This window comes from Amblyomma americanum, chromosome 7 (genome assembly GCF_052857255.1).
Source record: "Amblyomma americanum isolate KBUSLIRL-KWMA chromosome 7, ASM5285725v1, whole genome shotgun sequence".
Classification (NCBI taxonomy): Eukaryota; Metazoa; Arthropoda; class Arachnida; order Ixodida; family Ixodidae; genus Amblyomma; species Amblyomma americanum.
In genome coordinates this window covers 166,517,428-166,540,569 of record NC_135503.1, presented here as the reverse complement: position 1 = coordinate 166,540,569, position 23,142 = coordinate 166,517,428, and the positions used below count along the sequence as shown (strand labels likewise).

The 23,142-nt window shown below is 46.4% G+C and overlaps 1 protein-coding gene across 4 annotated transcripts in view; it reads left to right on the top strand.

Moving 5' to 3' along the window:
* The window catches only part of PolE2 (DNA polymerase epsilon subunit 2), a 174,976-nt gene that overhangs the window by 135,973 nt on the left and 15,861 nt on the right, over positions 1-23,142 (top strand). For all 4 annotated transcript variants that reach the window (XM_077629628.1, XM_077629631.1, XM_077629630.1 and 1 more), the window contains one exon: positions 13,753-13,939. In XM_077629628.1, coding sequence (XP_077485754.1) covers positions 13,753-13,939 — 187 coding nt within the window. The remainder of the gene's footprint in view (positions 1-13,752; positions 13,940-23,142) is intronic.

Here is a 23,142-nt window from a genome sequence, read left to right as displayed (position 1 = left end):
GCTTTCGCAACTTCACTTTGTGACACAAGGTCTGAACAGACCACATGTTGTCGACACTGTGGTTTGGGAAAAGCGCCGCAGCGAGCCCATTATTTTTATTTTATTTATTTACACAATACTGCAGCAAGCAGAGTGGGCAAGGTAACAAGAACAGCTTAGAAAAAAACATATCAGTCAAATGACTAAAAGCACTCGTCACGAGGAATCTTAACATGCACATGACGAAGATGAAAGCAGTCACGGGTGACAAAGATCGGTCGAAACCAAAAAACTCGACATGCATGCAGCCAAGTGCCATAAAGTCATTTTCGTCAGGCAGCCGAGTATGAGAATGACCAAAGGCATGAAAAATGGATTGGCAGGTAATAAGGATTTGACAAATTTTTACAGTATGTGCCAGGATACAAAAATATGTTAGGGAACAAGGGAATGTTAACTCCGTGGTTAGACTTGAAATTCAGCAACGTCGCATGCGGCTTGGGCTGGTAAGCTGTCCCAGTGAGTGTGAATATTATAAAGAGATTCATGCAAGCTAAGTGTAGCTTACGAGAGCGAGTTGACGGGCTAGTTGGTATTGCATGGTGTAGGAACAGCGCTAAGAACAGGACAGAAGTCAAACATGGAAGCACAGGGACAGGCGCTGACTATCAACTGAATCTTTATTTCAAAGCACAAACATATATAAGGTGGCAGCAAGGGGGTACAATCAGGTATGCGCGGTCACATGGAAACAGTGAATAGTCACGTCAAATAATGAATTTTGACATCTGAGGCTGAGAAGGACGGAAGGGAAGAGGCGATATAACAGAAAAAAACCGATAAAAAACTGCACGGTGTAGAGGGCCGTCACGCGAACTAAGAAAAACTAGATGAAGGATTAAGCAGGATGCGAAAGCATGGCGAAAAAATGGGTTTATAAAAGTTTAAAACTCGTGGAAACGATAGTGAAAGAATAAAACCATTAAAAACAATAAAAATTGCTGTGTGCGGCTAAAAACATGTAAAGAGGGCGTTCAACATTTCTCAAGTTTAACAGGGGCCAAAAATTAAAAAGACTAAAAAGTTTTTGAAGACAGTCAACGAAAAAACGCCAAAAACCAAAGCACCACGAACCCCAAAGAACGAGAGGGGAAAAAATGACTGCTAGAACATAAATACCCTGAGTTAAGTCACCTCTCAAAGGGTATGCCCAGCTGCCTTTAAGAACATCAATTCTTTCTCAGAAAGGCAGATGGACGGAGTGCTCACACAGCAGTCCTTGGCACGCCGGATTTCGATGGCTTCGATTATTTCTCTAGATAAGCGATCCCATCCTTTGCCAATGATCGCGCACACCGTCGTAAACAGGGGTGCAGGTGTCGTAATTACACTTTTTGCAATGTTTTGCAAGGTTCCCGGTGATAGCTACCCTGCTCATATTATTGTGGTGTTCTTGTAGCCTGGTGTCTATACATCTCCCCGTTTGACCTATGTATTTCTTTCCACAGGACAGGGGAACTGAATATACAACACCTGTGGCGCATGAAACGTGGGGATTGCCATGCGTCTGCCCACAGCCACGAGGCACTCTACTACTGTTAACTCTCTTGCAGAGTGAGGAGAGCTTATGGGGTGCCGAAAACACCACGTCCGCGCCTGCTCGTTTGCCAACTTTTTTCAGGTTATGGCTGACGTTGTGCAGATAGGGTATAACGACAACTTTTTTGCGGTCGTTTCCATTGGGTGCCGGTGGCCGTTGTTCCCGTCGTTTCTTATTGAGGCATTCTGCTACTGCTGTAATGAGCTGCAAGGGGTAGCACGCATCATGGAGGCGCCCTATCTGTTTATGAAGACTTTCTTGAAGCAGATGGCCACAGGATTTCTGAAGGGCGTTGCTGAGGCACAGGCTGATGATGCCTCGCTTTACTAACTTGGTATGGGCAGACGCAAATGGAAGAAGTGGCTTTTTTTTCCATTTGCGTCTGCCCATACCAAGTTAGTAAAGCGAGGCATCATCAGCCTGTGCCTCAGCAACGCCCCTCAGAAATCCTGTGGCCATCTGCTTCAAGAAAGTCTTCATAAACAGATAGGGCACCTCCATGATGCGTGCTACCCCTTGCAGCTCATTATAGCAGTAGCAGAATGCCTCAATAAGAAACGACGGGAACAACGCCCACCGGCACCCAATGGAAACGACCGCAAAAAAGTTGTCGTTATACCCTATCTGCACAACGTCAGCCATAACCTGAAAAAAGTTGGCAAACGAGCAGGCGCGGACGTGGTGTTTTCGGCACCCCATAAGCTCTCCTCACTCTGCAAGAGAGTTAACAGTAGTAGAGTTCCTCGTGGCTGTGGGCAGACGCATGGCAATCCCCACGTTTCATGCGCCACAGGTGTTGTATATTCAGTTCCCCTGTCCTGCGGAAAGAAATACATAGGTCAAACGGGGAGATGTATAGACACCAGGCTACAAGAACACCACAATAATATGAGCAGGGTAGCTATCACCGGGAACCTTGCAAAACATTGCAAAAAGTGTAATTACGACACCTGCACCCCTGTTTACGACGGGTGCGCGATCATTGGCAAAGGATGGGATCGCTTATCTAGAGAAATAATCGAAGCCATCGAAATCCGGCGTGCCAAGGACTGCTGTGTGAGCACTCCGTCCATCTGCCTTTCTGAGAAAGAATTGATGTTCTTAAAGGCAGCTGGGCATACCCTTTGAGAGGTGACTTAACTCAGGGTATTTATGTTCTAGCAGTCATTTTTTCCCCTCTCGTTCTTTGGGGTTCATGGTGCTTTGGTTTTTGGCGTTTTTTCATTGACTGTCTTCAAAAACTTTTTAGTCTTTTTAATTTTTGGCCCCTGTTAAACTTGAGAAATGTTGAACGCCCTCTTTACATGTTTTTAGCCGCACACAGCAATTTTTATTGTTTTTAATGGTTTTATTCTTTCACTATCGTTTCCACGAGTTTTAAACTTTTATAAACCCATTTTTTCGCCATGCTTTCGCATCCTGTTTAATCCTTCATCTAGTTTTTCTTAGTTCGCGTGACGGCCCTCTACACCGTGCAGTTTTTTATCGGTTTTTTCTGTTATATCGCCTCTTCCCTTCCGTGCTTCTCAGCCTCAGATGTCAAAATTCATTATTTGACGTGACTATTCACTGTTTCCATGTGACCGCGCATACCTGATTGTACCCCCTTGCTGCCACCTTATATATGTTTGTGCTTTGAAATAAAGATTCAGTTGATAGTCGGTGCCCGTCCCTGTGCTTCCATGTTTGACTTCTGTCCTGTTCTTAGCGCTGTTCCTACACCCTAAGTGTAGCTGTCGTCATGAATGTGCTTAGTATGTCTGGCTAAGCATGGGTGCATGTCAGCACTGGGATTAAACTGCTGGTGGTATGTGTTCAGTTATGTTACAGTGTTTAATCCCTTGGAAGATGGTGTCCTCCCACACCGAGCGCAACGTCATCAGTGCTGAGGTGACAGAAATGCTCTCTCAGAACATAATCAAGCCCTCCTCTGAAGAAAATGGACGGCTTGAGTTCTTTTGCATTGACTATCGTCACCGTAATAATATCACTAAAAACGACCCCCTGCCGCATATTGACGACTGTCTGCACTGTCTTCTCAATAGATCTGCAATCCGGCTACTGGCAAATTGCCGTAGATGAGCAGGACCGTGAGAAGACTGCCTTTGTGACACCTGTTTGGCTTTATCAGTTCAAAGTGATGCCTTTTTGCTTATGCAACACGCCAGCTACGTTTGAACGCGTGATGGATGTCCTTTTGCAAGGTTTTAAAGTGGACCACGTGCCTGTCTTATCTCGACGACGTCGTTGTATTTTTGCCCACATTTTTGTCCCACCTCGCTGACCTTTCTTAGATCCTTTCACTCTTTCTTCGTGCCGGCCTGCAGCTTAACTTCCAAGTGTCATTTTCCGCGACTTCCGATCACCATTTTGGGCCATGTCATTGACTTCACGGGGCTTCGCCCTTATCCCGATAAGATGCGGGCCTTGAAAGACTTTCCCCTTCCACGATCCCCTTGCAACGACATCCAGAGCTTCTTGAGGCTTCTCTCCTACTTCCATCGGTTCATTAAGGCTTCTCCGAACTTGCCCCGCCCCCTCACCGACCTTTTGAAGAAAGACGCCACCTTCTTCAGGGGATCTAACCAATAACATGCCTTTTCCACATTGATCTTCAAGCTGACCACCACGCCATTGTTGGCACATTTCGATGTGGCAGCCCCCACCCAAGTCTATTCTGACGCCAGTGGCTACAGGATTGGCGCTGTGCTCTTTCAGCGGCAGTCAGTGCCTATGCCAGCTGCCTCCTCTCTGCCCAAGAGCGCAATTACTCCATTACAGAAGTGCTTAGCCCTTATCTGGGCAGTTCCGTCCCTGTTTATACGGCCAGCCTTTTATGGCTACAACCAACCACCATGAGCTGTGTCAGCTCTCTTCTCTGAGAGACCATACAGGGCAGCTTTGTCGCTGTGCATTGTGCCTTCAAGAGTATGATCTCTCATCTTCCTTTGGTCTCCATCTCAATGTGTCGGCCTCTCTGCTTTCCCATCATGTTGGCCCGTGCTGTGCCCTAAGCCAGGTCACTGCTGCCACATACGAGATTGTTCTGCCCTTCCCGAATGCCACCTCTCGCCAACCTCCACGTGATGTTATCGACGTCTCTCGCCTGAAACCCTACATCTCGCCATGCCCAGCTGCGTTTGACGAGTGTTTTTCCGGCTGGGGATCTGTGGAACCAATAATCCCTGGGAAGATGTCATTGAAGTGCCTGGGTGGTGTGCGCTTTGCCCGGTGCTCCCTGTGATCTGTGGCCGGGTCGCCCTTGGATCTGACTAGCTTTCAGGCAATGCAACAATATAATTAGTTTCAGTATATTACAATTAGTTCCCATATTAGAGGAAAATAACTGAAGCCTAAATAGTTAATTTCTTATGAGTCATTTAGACACTTTCTACATTTTTTAGTTTCTATTTAAGTACCATCTGGAGCTGTGCCAATTATATTGTTGTTGAACTACATCGTCGTATAGAAATGTTACATTTTGGCCAAGCACCATAATTATGAACTAAAGTTAGGTGACATTATGGTTCACAAAATTTGAAATGTTTGACTCAGCCAAACCAAAATAGCATAGCTCCATAGTTTGGTTCTTTCTGAATTCAACAGTGTAAGGTTATTTGAAATTGCATCATAAAAACGTAATAAAAACATCCACAAGGCTAGTCATGTTGGCAAAAAACACGAAGCTTAAAAAATCGCGTTTGAAAAACAGCGGATTATGGATGCTCCAAAAATATTTCACAGCTTTCAAACAAAACCAAGATGGCGGCCATAGTGGGGACGGTTGTGGGAAGTGACGGGTGTGAAGTCCTGCATCCTGCCACATTTCGCTCCAAAGTGGCCATTTCCAGGCTTCATATTTTATTTTATTTACAGAAGACTGCTGGCTTTATTGCAAAGCCTTAAGCAGGAGTGGGTGTAAAATACACTTTGACAAAAAGAAATCCTCCCTGAGGTACACGCAACTCAGCACACAATAACGAAAAAATGAACGACGAAAAGAAACAACATTATACAATATTAGACGACGCCTGGCGTCAAAATGAGCACTGGGGAAAAAAAAAAAAAGGAAAATGTTGAATGCTGCAAAATTGTTACGAATTCCTAAGCGACTCCGTAAATGACTCCACAGTAGAAGCCTCTACAATATTCGCTTTGAGGACATTCCATTCCCGCACAGTACGGGGGAAGAAAGAATTCTTGTATGTTTCAGTGCGGCATGAGTATTCCTTCACTTTTAAAGAATGGTAGGATCGTGTCGAACGACCCGGGACGAGCTCAATGTACTTGCTGCTGTTAATTCCTAATTTGTTGTGAACAATCATGAACATGTATCATGAACATGTCATGGCGTGCAATATAGATATTTTAGTAGTTGGAGGTTGAATTTAGATGTTCAGATTTTTTAGGCAGGAACTTTAACGTATGTAAATCCCAATTATGGCATTTTTTCAAAATCGAAATTTTCGCATTTTTTATCATTTCAAGACCAGTGTTACCCCTTAAATCTTCAAAAAAGAGGTGCGCAAATTACGCTGGGATTTTGCAAGCACATTCTAAAAAAATTGCACAAATCATAATGCGCAATATATACCATTGTTGCCTATACGTTAACACTTAACTCGCACTCTGCGCTGGCCAAAGAAAAAGGTTGACTTCAAATAAGTTCACCAATCTGCACCTGCGTTAATTTTTTTTTTTTGCAAGAATGTTGGTCATGACGCCTATGATAGGCTTGAATAGAATGCAGACAAAGGAGAGGACAGGACCAAGGATGCTATCCCCCGAGGACACTGGGGAGCACCAGAGGAGCAGCGCTGTGCTGAAGATTTGAAAGATATGAACGCATCCAGTAAGGCTTTCCCAAAAAAAGTCTGTCCCACTCACATTGTTTTGTGTTGCATTTTGCCAGCAGTGCCAGTGATCAACCGCCGACATTCCAATCTGGCAGTGCTTCTTGGCAGCAGCATTGAGTCAAACTGTCATGTTCTCACCGGATGCATTTGTTATCGAAAAAAATGTAAACCGGGTATTGGTCTTCAAAAAAGGTTACTGTTACGACTATGTGGGCCACTGCGGCCCGCATCCTGTGGAACTGTCAACTTTATCCGTGTGAGGCCAGTGCGATGACAATGATCCCGCCGCAGTTTGAAGCTGCAGCACGGAGTGGAGACTACGACACCCAACTTCAGGCCGTCCAGCAGGTCGTGGCGTCCCTCGATAGACAGCAACTGGGGAACTCAGCGGGCGAGGGCGCTACCCGCAGATAGTATCCGGATGCAGTCTTAAAGGCGCTGACATGACGACGTCCAGGCTGCGTCGCGGTAACTCGGCACCCATGTTAGGGTAGCTATACCGACTGCAGGTTCTCAATAAAGTTGATTCTCTCTCTCTCTTACTACTATGTGACTCCCCCCCTTTCTTATTTAATGCTATGGTCAGTTACGCTGGCAGCAACGGCAAGTCCCCACTAAAGAGATTGAAGGACGGCAGCAGATCCCCCCCCCAAAAAAAACAAAGCAAGCACAACCGACCGTGGCATACCCACATGTCATGATGCTATAAAATTATGCCTGTGATGGGAAAGAACAAAGTTGATTTTTTATATTATTGATAAATATTTTCGCGTGGTAGTGACGGCAGTCCGGCATGCAGGAAGAGAGCGAAAAGGGTTTCCAAACGAAACTATTCAGGCTGACTTGCGCCCGCAAAGATTTGAAAATTGAATAACTCGGCGGCGGCGTAACTCGGCGGTCGTCAAACAGAATGCCCGCCGCTCTCGGCCATGCTCAATTTAAAGCTGGTAGTAAACTTTCGAGATACAGCGTGCAAAGCTACCACAACATTCTCGAACAATGTAGAAACAGCTGCGCCTGGATGCGATCAATCGAGACAAATCTGGTCGCGTCTTGCATCACAAACAAAGCGATAAAGCCACTTGTCTGCAGCTTTGAAGAATGAACAAACAAACAGTACACAGATTCGCGGCAGTATTCTGCACCCAGTTTTTATTTTTTATATTTCAAGAACTTGTGAAGAGGAAGTCCATTAATGAGTTAGCGGTGAGAGAGAAAACAGAGGAATTCAGGATATCGCTGCAGATAAACTATTCAGCTTTAACTCAGGAAGACGATTTTAATGTTCATACAATGAACGATAATCTGACAGCTATCATTCGACAGGATACTGGTAAGCTATCTCAGGAGACGAAAGCTCTGATTAAGAAATGCCAGAGCATGAAGGCGTCTAACCCTAAAGACAGAATAGAACTAGCAGAGCTATCGAAGTTAATAAGTAAGCGCAGGTTAGCCGACATAAGAAAGTTTAATATGGAGAGAATCGAGCATGCTCTAAAGAATGGAGGTAGCCTAAAAGTGGTGAAGAGGAAACTAGGCATAGGTAAAAATCAGATGCATGCGTTAAGAGACAAGCAGGGCAATATCATGATCAATATGGATAAGATCGTTAAAGTAGCCGAAGAGTCCTACACAAATCTGTACAGCAGCCAGTGTAATCAGAACAATAATGAGGGAGACAGTAGCGCACAACAATGCGTCATCCATCCAGTAACAAAAGAGGAAGTAAACAAAGCCTTAGGAGCAATGCAACGGGGGAAAGCATCTGGTGAAGATCAGATAACAGCAGATCTGTTGAAGGAAGGAAGGGAGATTGTGCTAGAAAAACTAGCCACCCTGCATACGCAATGCCTTATGACCTGGACTGTACCAGAAGCTTGTAAGAACGCTAACATTATCTTAATTCATAAGAAAGGAGACGCCAAGGACTTGAAAAATTACAGACAGATCAGCTCACTGTCCGTTGCGTACAAGGTATTTACGAAGGTAATCACTAATAGAGTCAGGGCAACCTTATACTTTAATTAACCAAATGAACAGGCAGACTTTCGTAAAGGATATTCCACAATGGATCATATTCACACTATCAATCGGGTGATAGAGAAATGCACAGAATATAACCAACCCCATTTATAGCATTCACTCATTACAAGAAAGCATTTGACTTAGTGGACCCGCCGCGGTGGCTCAGTGGTTATGGCGCTCGACTGCTGACCCGAAAGACGCGGGTTCGAACCCGGCTGCGGCGGCAGAATTTCTATGGAGCCGAAATTCTTGAGGCCCGTGTAGTGTGCGATGTCAGTGCACATTAAAGAACCCCTGGTGGTCGAAATTTCCGGAGCCCTTCACTACGGCATCCCTCATAGCCTGAGTCGCTTTGGGACGTTAAACCCCAATAAACCAATAAACCAATCATTTGACTTGGTGGAAACCTCAGCAGTCATACAGGCATTGGGTAATGAGGGTGTAGAAGAGCTTTATGTCAAAATACTGGAAAGTATATTTAGCTACCACAGTCCTCCATAAAGTCGGCAATAAAATTCCAATAAGGAAGGGCATCAGGCAAGGAGATACGATCTCGCCAATGCTATTCACCGCCTGTTTACAGAAGGTATTCCGAGGCCTGAATTGGAACATTCAGTGATAAGAGTTTATGGAGAATGCCTAAATAATCTGCAATTTGCTGATGGCATTGCCTTGCTGAGTCACTGAGGAGATGAATTGCAAAGTATGGTCAATGATTTAGACATGCAGAGCAGACGGTAGGGCTATAAATTAACATGCAGAAAACCAAAGTAATGTTCAACAGTCTAGCAAGGGAACAGCAGTTCACAATTGGAAGCGAGGTGCTGGAAGTGGAATACGTCTACTTAGGGCAGGTAGTGACAAATGATCCAGATCATGAGAGGGAAATAACTGGAAGGATAAGAATGGGGTGGAGCGCATAATGCAGGTTCTCTCAGATCATGAATGGCAGTTTACCAATATCCCTCAAGAGAAAAGTCTTCAACAGCTGTATCTTACCGGTACTCGCCTACGGGGCAGAAACATGGAGGCTTACGAAAGGGATTCAGCTTAAGGACAGCGCAGTGAGCTACGGAAAGGCCTTTGCCATGCAGTGGGTGTAGTCAGGCTGATGATGATCTTTCAAGAGAGGCGAGGCCAATGGATGGCGTTCACCAGGTGACCTAGGAGTCGCACGCACACAACAGATGTCATTTATGAGATTCCTTTAAGCTGCCGCAGATGTCTGGCATTGTAATCAGCACTGGAAAAGGGCCAGTATTAACTGGTCTCGTGCTGATGAATGCCTTTTTTTCACATATACTGTTCACAGGGGCTACGGGGATCTCTGGAGCAAGCCGATCTTTGAAGCTTTCTTAAGGAAAATACGCTCATTAATTAAAACTTCAAGGAACCAAAGATTTTTGTTTGAATTGTCACAAGTGCACCTTAAAGTTGCACTAAAGAGCATTCTAGAAAACTTGGTTTTCGCATTTATTTTGTTTTTTGTGTTTCCATGAATTAATAGTTCCAGTCGCAGACAACATAGCCACAAATTGGTACCCGAGGACTCTTCACTTTTGCGAGACTGCTGCTGCCACACGGTGATGTGCCCCATTGCTGCCTACTGAAGAAACGTTAGGTGGGCGGATGAGATTAGGAAGTTTGCAGGCATAGGGTGGGCACGGCTGGCAAAGGACAGGGTTAATTGGAGAGACATGGGAGAGGCCTTTGCCCTGCAGTGGGTGTAGTCAGGCTGATGATGATGATAATGTTTGTGTTATTTCAGTGGAAATGTGCTGTGCGATGTCAGTGCACGTTAAGGAGATTCTCTCACGACCATGATGTTACTAAGTAGAGCGGAAAATTGGCCAAGTTGGTTGAAATGAATAGCTAAAGGAAGTGTGAAAGGGTGGATGAAGAAAACGTTTCTTGAATTGTTGGGAGTTACCGCCTGTCCTCATAATTTGCACTCCCTTTTTTCAGCTATGTTTCGACTGACGCAGCATGCAGTTTGTTTCTTTGTTTGCACCTGCATGGCAATGTGGCCTTTGAGCTCTGTTTGACAGGATAGGTCTACAAAGCGATGGCGTAGAGGTAGAACATCCGCCTCGCGTGCAAGAGGACCGGGGTTCAAATCCTGGTGCCACGCAATTCTCCACCGGGTTTAAAAAAAAAAAAAACGCGTGTCGATGGAATTGCATAACCAGGCCTGGAGTGCGGCCTTATCTCGGTGACCAGAACCGACAACGCACTCTCTCACCAGAACAGGATTTGGCCACCCTGGTGTAGTACTTGGCCACAACCTTCTATGATCAAACCAATTAACCCTCGGCCCTCAGTCCCCAGCGGCTGCAGAGCAACTGACCACGGCGGCGGTCAGACCTGTGACGCAGCGGAGGGTGCTAAGAATCTCTGGCTCCGGACAGGCCGCCATTGGAATCTGAACCTGGCAACGTTTAACGCTAGAACTTTAGCTAGTGAGGCTAGCCTAGCAGTGCTGTTCGAGGAACTAGCGGGAATTAAATGGGATGTGATAGGGCTTAGCGAAGTTAGGAGGACAGGTGAGGCGTATACAGTACTAAAGGACGGACACATACTGTGCTATCGCGGGTTAGAGGATAGACGAGAACTAGGTGTGGGTTTCCTCATTAATAAGGATATAGCTGGCAACGTAGAGGAGTTCTACAGTATTAACGAGAGGGTAGCAGCTATAGTAATTAGGCTGAATAGGAGGTACAAGCTGAAAGTGGTGCAGGCCTACGCACCCACATCCAGCCATGATGACCAGGCCGTTGAAAGCTTCTATGAGGACGTAGAATCAGCAATGAATAAAGTAAAATCGCAGTACACTGTACTGATGGGTGACTTCAATGCGAAGGTGGGCAAGAAGCAGGCTGACGACCACGCGGTAGGTGACTATGGGATAGGCTCTAGAAATAGCAGGGGAGAGTTATTAGTCGAATTCGCGGATAGAAATAATTTACGGATCATGAATACCTTCTTCCGCAAACGAGAAAACAGGAAGTGGACCTGGAAGAGCCCCAATGGTGAGATTAAAAATGAAATCGACTTCATACTATGCGCTAAACCTGGCATCATTAAGGATGTGGCCGTCCTCGGAAGGGTGCGTTGCAGCGACCATAGAATGGTAAGGTCTAGAATTAGCTTAGACTTGAAGAGGGAACGGAAGAAGCTAGCGAAGAAGAAGACCATTAACGAGTTAGCCGTAAGAGGGAAAGCACAGGAGTTTAGGATAGCGCTGCAAAACAGATACTCGGCTTTAACTGAGGAAGATGATCTTGATGTTCATTCAATGCACGATAACCTGACATCAATAATTACGGAGTGCGCAGTAGAAGTAGGCGGTAGGACAGTTCGAAAAGATACCGGGAAGCTATCTCAGGTGACGAAAGATCTGATTAAGAAGCGCCAAAACATGAAGGCATCTAACACTACCGATAGAATAGAACTAACGGAGCTATCAAAGTTAATAAATAAGCGCAAGGTAGCCGACATAAGGAAGTTTAATATGGAGAGAATCGAGCATGCTATAAAGAACGGAGGTAGCCTAAAAACAGTGAAGAGGAAACTAGGCATAGGTAAAAACCAGATGTATGCATTAAGAGACAAGCAGGGCAATGTCATTAGCAATATGGATAAGATAGTTAACGTAGCCGAAGAGTTCTACACAGACCTGTACAGTAGCCAATGTAATCAGAGCACTAATGAGAAAGACAGCAGTGCACAGCAATGCGTCATCCCGCCAGTAACGAAAGATGAAGTAAAGAAAGCCTTAGAAGCAATGAAAAGAGGAAAAGCAGCTGGGAAGGATCAGGTAACAGCAGATCTGTTGAAGGATGGAGGGGACATCGTGCTAGAGAAACTAGCCACCCTGTATACGCAATGCCTTATGACCTCGACTGTACCAGAAGCTTGGAAGAATGCAAACATTATCTTAATTCATAAGAAGGGAGACGCCAAGGACTTGAAAAATTACAGGCCGATCAGCTTACTATCCGTTGCCTACAAAGTATTTACTAAGGTAATCGCTAATAGAGTCAGGGCAACGTTAGACTTTAATCAACCAAATGATCAGGCAGGCTTTCGTAAAGGATATTCTACAATAGATCATATTCACACTATCAATCAGGTGATAGAGAAATGCGCAGAATATAACCAACCTCTATATATAGCTTTCATTGATTACGAGAAAGCATTCGACTCAGTGGAAACCTCAGCAGTCATACAGGCATTGCGTAATCAGGGGGTAGAAGAGCCTTATGTCAAAATACTGGAAGATATATATAGCAACTGCACAGCTACTATAGTCCTCCATAAAGTCAGCAATAAAATTCCAATAAGGAAGGGCGTCAGGCAAGGAGACACGATCTCGCCAATGCTGTTCACCGCATGTTTGCAGGAGGTATTTCGAGGCCTGAATTGGGAAGAGTTGGGAATAAGAATAAATGGAGAATACCTAAATAATCTGAGATTTGCTGATGACATTGCCTTGCTGAGTCACTCAGGAGGTGAACTGCAAATCATGATCAACGAGTTAGACAGGCAGAGCAGATCAATGGGTCTAAAAATTAACATGCAGAAAACCAAGGTAATGTTCAACAGCCTAGCAAGGGAACAACAGTTCACAATTGGCAGCGAGAGCCTAGAAATGGTGCCGGAATACGTCTACTTAGGGCAGGTAGTGACAGCTGATCCGGATCATGAGAGGGAGATAACTAGAAGGATAAGAATGGGGTGGAGCGCATATGGCAAATTCTCGCAGATCATGAGTGGCAGTTTACCAATTTCCCTCAAGAGGAAAGTGTACAACAGCATAATCTTACCGGTACTCACCTACGGGGCAGAAACGTGGAGGCTAACGAAAAGAGTTCAGCTTAAGTTAAGGACAACGCAGCGAGCCATGGAAAGAAAAATGATAGGTGTAACGTTAAGAGATCGGAAGCGGGCAGAGTGGGTGAGGGAACAAACACGGGTTAATGACATCCTAGTCGAAATCAAGAGAAAGAAATGGGCTTGGGCAGGGCATGTAATGCGAAGGCAAGATAACCGCTGGTCTTTAAGGGTAACGGAGTGGGTTCCAAGAGAAAGTAAGCGTAGCAGGGGGCGGCAGAAGGTCAGATGGGCGGATGAGATTAAGAAGTTTGCAGGCAAAGGGTGGATGCAGCTGGCAAAGGATAGGGTTAATTGGAGAGACATGGGAGAGGCCTTTGCCCTGCAGTGGGTGTAGTAGGGCTGATGATGATGATGATGATGACAGGATAGTCAGCTCCCTCTCTGTTGTGAATGCAGGCCGGGTCTCCCGTGCCAGGTTACAGAGCCACTTGGTGCATCTCTGTCCGACCGGTGCCACTGGGCCAGCAACCCATGCCGGCTGCTGTACTGCGGCCGCCAGGTGGTTCTGTGGCGCCAGGATGGGCTGGCCAAGGCATGCCGCCACTCGGTCCACCGGCCCTGGGACAAGGACATGGCTCAGATGGTAGTCACTCTTATTGCGTGTACATGAGTATTGCCGGCTAAGGGCAACCCACCGCAGTGAAAATGCTCCTCTTGAGAGTGAAGGAGGAGAAAATTTTTTATTCATTTTAATGAATGTCTTCCTAGTTCTGCTGATGCTCAAGCATTCAGACTCGCGTATGGGAAGAGTGCTTTGGAAGGAAATATTACTAGTAGTTGCATCTGTTTTCATTCCTAAAGGTTTTTCTATAGCATTCGTAGCAGCCCTAGTCAGCAGTGGACACTGGGTTGTCGGGAACTCTCTCCGATGCTGGGCTCATTTATGCAAACTACATCCAGCTCAACAGGAGGGCTTCAACATCCAAATGTTAACTGTTTAAGCGCTATCTTGAGAAGATTGTGTCCTTCCGCACCCACATGGTGTCAGCTACAATCTGAGGAAAATTGCAAGCAGGATTGGCGTGCAAGTTCTGTTCTCTGCACCTGTAAAGCTCGGTAGACTGTGCACAAAGGTAAATTCTGAAGAGGCTGCCCCATAGAACATCGTCAACTCTGTGTACCATGAGAGGTAGGGTTTGTGTACAGTATACCTTTGTCTTGCGGCAAAGACTACATGGGACAAACTGGAAGCTGTTTTAACGAAAATGTCTGCTTGAGCATCATAACGACGTACCAAAGGTAACTATAAAAGGCCACTTTATTGCGCACTGTGGGGGCTGTAAAGATTGTACGCTTAAGTTTTCCGATGCACGTGTCGTTAGTAAGCATAAAGAAAAGGACACTAGAGAAATAGTTCAAGCCTTCCTAATCAAAAAAGCAAGTGAGGTATGTGTGAGCACCCCCTCTGTATCTTTGACAAAAAAAGAACTTGTGTATTTGGCTGAGTGTGTGAATTGATAGCGATGCAGCTATCGTCACAGTCATGCATGAATTTTGTTTGTTTGCTTTTTTCCTTGCACCTTGTTATAACAGGCGAACTCGTGCAACAAACTGCAGCTGCAGTGAGCGCCTTGTCCGTTTTTTGTTCGTCCTGTCCCCTCCTGCGCCTTGTACCTTCAAGCACTACGATGCTCCAGCGACAAACTGGGACGCTACCTCTGGCTGCATGTCAGCTGTGCGCCCTTGCCTCCCCGCCTTGCTCCCCCATATGTTAAATTTACTCGAATACAATTCACTTATCGGACCAAAATTAGAATCTACCTCTACCATATGGAGCCCACACCAAGCGGGCTTAATCAGCTCATTAGAAGCATAGAAGCAGTTCAGTATTGTGCCACTAGATTCCTCCAATCCTCATACTTATATGACGTCAGCATTTCATCGTTGAAAGTGATATAAGGACTACAGCCTTTTTTGTTGCACAGCCGCATTGCGAGTCTTACTCTTTATCACAAATTCTTTCAGTTTTCACTCAATCTGTCATCATATGTCATAGCCGCAGCACGCATATCTCACCGCACCAGTCATCCCCTACAAAAAAAAGTTCGACACCAGGAGAAGAAGAACACAGGACAACGCTGGACTAACAACTCAAGTTTAATTGAGAAACAGCCAACCTAGGTCACCAGAACATGCATGTGTATCAGGCACACTAAAAAACAACACATATGTGGCACACATAGAAGGCGACTCAGAAGAACAACTGCCTATCCTTAGCACAAACCACGGTAAAGGAATTGAAGCCATGCAGATTCCCATTAAACTCGTTCTCGGCAAACAGCAGGAGATTCGGAGCTTACTTGACATGTATGCAGACATCTTTTCCGAGATTCCCGGGAAGACTAATCTAGTGGAGTGTCAACTCAGGCTCTCAACTAATGAAGTCGTGAATACTCCGCAATACCCGTTGCTTTTTGCCATGAAGGACGTGGTCGAAAAGGAGATGGACAAGATGATGAAATTAGGGGCCATTGAGCGTTCCAAATCTCCATACAACTCCCCTCTCGTTGTGATTAAAAAGAAAGACAACACCTATTGGACTTGCATCGACTTTCGACACATCACTGATATTCTTGTTTCTGATGCAGAGCCCCTTCCAGGAACAAACGTAATATTTACCGAGCTTGGGACCAAGGTGTACGTTTCGAAATTTGACCTGGCTAAAGGCTACTGGCAGGTACCCTTAGAGGAAGCATCGAGACCAAAAACAGCGTTCTCTGCCCAGTCCGGTCACTATCAGTTCGTCTACATGCCCTTTTGCGTTAAGACAGCATCGGCTATCGTTACGCGCCTGATGCGCATTCTTTTACAAGGCATAGACAATGTCGTTCATTACATCGACGATGTTCCCGTAGCGACCTCTATCTGGGAAGAACATCTTTCGACTTTAGACAGGCTATTTAGCAGGGTGCGCGAGGCCGGCCTCACGATCAAGTCGCAGAAGAGTGAAATCGGAGCCATTAACATCTCTTTTCTTGGACACCAACTTGGAGAAGGGACAATCCGACCATTGGAACGGTGATGGAAAAGCTTGCCAACGTGCCGCTTCCAAGGACGAAGAAGCAAGTGCGTTCTTTTTTAGGGCTTGCCAGATACTACCGCGATTTCATCCCAGGCTATGCCGACAAAGTCCAACCGCTCGTGAAGTCAACACGCAAAAATGAATGCAACCTTGTCTCTTGGACACCACAGCGGCAAGCCGCTTTTGACGAGCTCAAGAACGCATTAACTTCCAGGCCCGTATTAAGAGCTCAAATTCTCAGTAAGCAGTTCGTGCTTCACACAGATGCTTCCAAGGTCAGCGCAGGTGCCGTTCTCCTGCAGGAGCATGATGGAATCCTCCACCCGGTATCATATGCGAGTCGACAGTTGTTACCTCGCGAATCTCGCTACTCAGTGATTGAAGTGAGTGTTAGGCGATAGTCTGGGCTGTTGAGAAATGCCACACCTTCTTGTACGGGACGTTCATCATTCAAACTGACCACCAACCATTGCAATATTTAACATAGGCAGAGCACTTGAACAGCAGGGTACTGCGTTGGAGCTTAACATTACAAGAGTATAGAGTAGAGTACATCAGGGGCTCCGAAAACATAGGCACCATTTGCATGAGTCGTTTGTAAATTGCCAAAGGGTAATGCCCAATGTTCAGTGCTGCTATCTGGTGTATTCGCATTGGTTGCCTGTGCAAATGTAGCCTAGGAGTTGTTTATTTTTCTTCGTTTTCTGGGTATGTGTTGTTCAATGTGTAAATTTTCACCTTTATTATGCAGACGGGTTTAAAGCTTGTGCCTAATGTTTTGTACAGTTTTTATTTTCCATTTTGCCAGATGTGTAATGTTTGACCCCACATTTCCTCGGTGTGCGTTTCTATGTGCCCCCACGCATCACTGTGTAAAGTGCCTTCGGTGACTTCGGCGGCACTGACTTGTCCGTTTGTCACGTGAACATTAGTGTTCGTGCATCAACGGCGTTTGTCTGCTTCCCACATGAACATTCGTGTTGTGTGCACCGATGGCAGTTTTTTCTTTCCCGAAGGGGGCCATATGTGAGGTGCGCAACAAATTCTCGGGATTTTTGAGCGCGGTACGTGCACCGACAGTGGTGCGTCGACAGTCGAATGCTGCGCATGCCAGCCCAGTGTTGCGCATGTGCGCGTGCGAATGGTGTGTGCGAGGCGACGGCGACAAAGAGCATGGCGAGCACGAGGAGCGGAGAGCTGATGTGTCAGAAAACAGAGGTGTGAAGGGAGACAGTGCAGCGGAGGTCGGTTGATTCAAGCGTGGAGGTGGCAGCCGTCGGACGTTGGGTCCATGCTGCCTTGGATCTCCCTTGGATCACCGACAAAAGCCTCCTGCATTCCTTGCCAGCGTGGAGGTGGCAACCGGGGAACTGAGGGTCAGTGCTGCCGAAAGGCACCCTTGGATAGCCTGCATAAAGCCTCCAGCGTTTCGGGACGCCATCGACGGGTCCTGGCTACTCTTCACCTGCTGCTGCCAAGTTCATCGGGCTGTTGACGGGAGACCACCGGCGACTTCGTGCAGTCCTTTCCGCTCCTACCACCACCTGGCTCCCTTCCGCCGCTTTCTTCGGCGCTAGCGACGCGTCACACTACATCCACCTGCATCCGCTCTGTCTGAAGGCATCCCCGCTTCACCTGGGGCACTCAGTACCTGGTGAACTCTTTCCTTTATTCTGTACGGGTGTTGAGTGTGTGTTTTTCTTCGCGTTTTCCTTTCTTATTGGCTCTTTTCCTTTAAATTATAAATACGGCTTCCTTTTATTTTGTTTGATCTCTTTGTTCTCTTGTTCGAATCTGCATGCGAGGGACGCGCTACCGATCCTCGACAGCAACCACCGTGTCAATACTAGTATTCCAAGAACAATCGGCCAAGAATGTCACACCCAAATATTTATACTGTGATTTTTGGCGCCAGTGTATTGTTGTTGATTGTACAGTAAAACCTCGTTAATTCGGCCCCGGATAATTCGGCATCCCCACTCCCTCCCTTCAAAAATGTACATAGCCCTATGGCAGCAAACTTTCGTTAATTCGGCGCAAAATTGCGCGCGCACCGGTTAATTCGGACTGGAGGCAGGCCAAGAACGGCGCTGGTATCCATTCCAATCCAAGCCAAGCCAGCATACAAAGGTGGCGCTGCTATACGTTCATGTCATCATCATCATCGTCCAATGATCATTGCCATCACTGGAAACGGCTGACACCACTCTCCATTCCGGAAATGCATCGCTGCTGCAGTCACTTCTCAGTTGACGACGGACGAGAACGATCAGAGCGGCCATTTTGTGTTTTCTTTGGTGTGTTGTGTCTGTGCGTGTGGTCGTGGTGCTCTTTATTACGATGGCAGTATTGGCAAAGCGCGCGAAGTATGCGGCCAAGGACTTATCAACAAAAGTGAAGATCCTCAAGGCTCTGAAAGACGGCACTTCCAGAGAAGTTATGCGCCAGTTCAACGTGAAAAGAAGCACGCTATCGACATACGTCAAGAATGAGGCTCAAATAGTGGAAGCCTTTGAGGGCGAGAAATTTCATGCTAGTCGGAAGCGTCTACGAACTGCAGCCCACCCAGCCCTGGAGGAAGCATTGTTGCGGTGGATTGCCGCTGCCCGTGATTCGAAGCTGCCATTTAGTGGACCACTCATCTGCGCGCAAGCGGAAACCTATGCCCTCCGAATGAATATTGATGCATTCAAGACGTCAGAGGGTTGGTTTGCCCGTTTTAAAGACCGGCATGGACTTGTTTTTAAGACCGTGTGCGGGGAGAGGGGTGAGGTGGATGAAGAAGTCGTGAAAGATTGGCAAAACGTCCACCTTAAAGAGCACGTGGCAGCCTACGACCCCAATGACGTCTTTAATGCAGACGAAACGGCACTCTTCTTCAAAGCGCTGCCAGATAAAACAGTAGCTTTCAAGGGGGACCCGTGCACTGACGGTAAAAGGAGTAAGGAGCGGGTGACAGTGCTGTTGGCAGCAAACATGACGGGCACGGAGCGCCTTCCAATTCTCGTCATCGGGAAGGCTCTGAAACCGAGATGTTTTAACTACATCAAGCGACTTCCCGTCGAGTACCGTGCAAACCGGAAGGCATGGATGACATCGGAGGTATTTCGTTCCTGGTTGCAGGAGCTAGATCGACGCTTCAGTGCCAAGGAACGCAAGGTGCTTTTGATCGTGGACAATTGCACCGCACACTGCAACGTTGCAAATTTGAAGGCGATCCGGCTAGTGTTCCTACCTCCCAACACTACCGCTGCTCTTCAACCGATGGACTAGGGAGTGACCCAGTACGTTAAGAAAAGGTACCGCAAACAAGTGCTGGAACGAATGCTTCTCTGCATGGAGCGGAAGCAGCAGTACGACATCACGCTTCTGAGTGCGATACATATTTTGGCGCACGTTTGGGCGAACACGCTGCCAGAAGTGGTGTCGAACTGTTTTAAGCACAGTGGATTTGTGTGGCCCGAGACATCTGTGGGGACCTGCCCTGCAGCCCCCTGAGTTTGCTTTCCCGCGAGGCACCGTGCAGCGGCGGTCTCACCTCGAGGCTGAGCGCAATCCCTTGTGAGTTACATTAACTGGTAAAAGAGGGCGCCAGCATTGCTGCGCGCGCGCGGAGACTGCCAAAGCCCGCGCGCGGGAGAGGGGGGTTTCGGCAGGGATGGTCGGCCTGAGCGGACGCGTCGCTCGCGACTCCGCTCTTCGCCGGCGGGGCGAGGAAGCGACGGGGAGACAGGCTCCCGTACTCGTCCCGTCCGGCCTTCGGAGGATATATCCCTTTGCCTAACGCGGGCGAACATTCGCTCGGAACCTTGCTGGTGAGTCGGACGTCCTCGATTCATTAGCGTACCTTGTTGCTAGCTGGCGTTATTGTTTCTGTAGCAATAAATGCCTGTTTGTGTCTGCCAATGTGTCGTTCCTTTGTTCCCTCATAGCAAGGCCCGCCGTGGTCGGCGAGCGCTCGGTAGCGTACGCGATCACGGGGTGGGGTTCGGGCGGCTTTGAACCGTGTCAGCCGCGATTGAGTGGGGAGAACGTACTTATCCTCCCCATTCAAACCCACACATCCCAGAGCCTGGAGTCTGCAACGCCAGAAAGGACGACGACGGGGCATTCGTTGGCCTGCTCCCCACCGAAGTTCCGCTCGCTGACTATGTTTCCATCGACGACGGCGTTGTCGTCGCCGGCCAGTTGAGCGATGACGAGATAATCAGCGATGCTCTCGGTGTGGCAGGTGAGGCTTCTGATGAAGACGACCCGTACGATGTACTCCCAGTGCTTCGTACTGCAAAAGAAGCCGCGGATGCTCTCGCTGTTTTAGAGGAGTTTTGTTATGGTGCTCCATGCAACACACTCGCACTGGACGGATTGTCGCACGTACGGAAGCTAGTCCTTTCCGCCCAGCTATCCGCGAAAAAACAAACGACCATCACCGACTTCTTCTCAAAGTGAAGGCATGCATTAAAATAATTGTAAATGTGCCATTTTTGTTGTTCATTCGATAATTCGACATTTGGATAATTCGGACAATTTTTTTACTCCCGTGAGATCCGAATTATCGAGGTTTTACTGTATTGGAGCATGGGTCAAACGTATGCGACAAAAGTAGTTGATTTTAGGTGAGGTGGCGCGTGAGCTAGATTTCGTTTTAAAAAGGTTAGCGTCTTGCAGCCTTCACGACCACCGTGTCAATATGAGTATTCCAAGAGCAATCGGCCGAGAATGACACACCCAAATATTTATACTGTGATTTTTGCGTCAGTGTATTGTTGTTGATTGTATCGGAGCATGGGTCAAACGTATGCGACAAAAGTAGTTGATTTTAGGTGAGGTGGCGCGTGACCCAGATTTCGTTTTAAAAAGGTTCGGGTCTTGCAGCCTTCACGACCACGATGTCAATATGAGTATTCCAAGAACAATCGGCCGAGAATGACTCACCCAAATATTTACACTGTGATTTTTGCGTCAGTGTATCGTTGTTGATTGTATTGGAGCATGGGTCAAACGTTTGCAACAAAAGTAGTTGATTTTAGTTGACGTGGCGCATGACCCAGATTTCGTTTTAAAAATGTTAGGGTCTTGCAGCCTTCACGACCACCATGTCAATATGAGTATTCCAAGAACAATCGGCCAAGAATGTCACACCCAAATATTTATACTGTGATGTTTGCGTCAGTGTATTGTTGTAGAATCTATCGGTGAATGGGTGAAACGTATGCGACAAAAGTAGTTGATTTTAGGTGAGGTGGCGCGTGACCCAGATTTCGTTTTAAAAAGGTTAGGGTCTTGCAGCCTTCACGACCACGATGTCAATATGAGTATTCCAAGAACAATCGGCCGAGGATGACTCACCCAAATATTTACACTGTGATTTTTGCGTCAGTGTATTGTTGTTGATTGTATTGGAGCATGCGTCAAACGTTTGCAACAAAAGTAGTTGATTTTAGTTGACGTGGCGCATGACCCAGATTTTGTTTTAAAAATGTTAGGGTCTTGCAGCCTTCACGACCACCATGTCAATATGAGTATTCCAAGAACAATCGGCCAAGAATGTCACACCCAAATATTTATACTGTGATGTTTACATCAGTGTATTGTTGTAGATTCTATCGGTGAATGGGTCAAACGTATGCGACAAAAGTAGTTGATTTTAGGTGAGGTGGCGCGTGACCCAGATTTCGTTTTAAAAAGGTTAGCGTCTTGCAGCCTTCACGACCACCATGTCAATATGAGTATTCCAAGAACAATCGGCCGAGAATGGCACACCCAAATATTTATACTGTGATTTTTGCGTCAGTGTATTGTTGTTGATTGTATTGGAGCTTGGGTCAAACGTATGCAACAAAAGTAGTTGATTTTAGGTGAGGTGGCGCGTGACCCAGATTTCATTTTAAAAAGGTTAGGGTCTTGCAGCCTTCACGACCACCATGTCAGTATGAGTATTCGAAGAACAGTCGGCTGAGAATGTCACACCCAAATATTTATACTGTGATTTTTGCGTCAGTGTATTGTTGTTGATTGTATTGGAGCATGGGTCAAACGTATGCAACAAAAGTAGTTGATTTTAGGTGACGTGGCGCGTGACCCAGATTTCGTTTTAAAAAGGTTAGGGTCTTGCAGCCTTCACGACCACCATGTCGATATGAGTATTCCAAGAACAATCGGCCGAGAATGTCACACCCAAATATTTATACTGTGATTTTTGCGTCAGTGTATCGTTGTTGATTGTATCGGAGCATGGGTCAAACGTATGCGACAAAAGCAGTTGATTTTAGGTGTGGTGGCGCGTGACCCAGATTTCGTTTTAAAAAGGTTAGGGTCTTGCAGCCTTCACGACGACGATGTCAATATGAGTATTCAATGAACAATTGGCCGAGAATGTCACACCCAGATATTTATACTGTGATTTTTGCGTGAGTGTATTGTTGATTGTGCACTGAGATGTTAACTTTGTTTCTTTATGTGTGAAGGTAACGTGAACACACTTTTTGATGTTTAACTTCATTTTCCATCTCGAGCACCATTCAAGAACACGTGATAAATCATTTTGTAACTGGGCAACATCACATTCATTTCTAATTCTTCTTTATAAAACACAATCATTGGCAAACAACCGTATATTAGAACCGATCCCTGAACAGATGTCATTTATGTAAACGAAAAACAAAAGTGGACCGAGAACTGAGCCCTGTGGCATAGCCGATGTAACGTCTACAAAAATAATTGCTTACCATTCAATAACACGCACTGTAAGCGAGACGATAGAT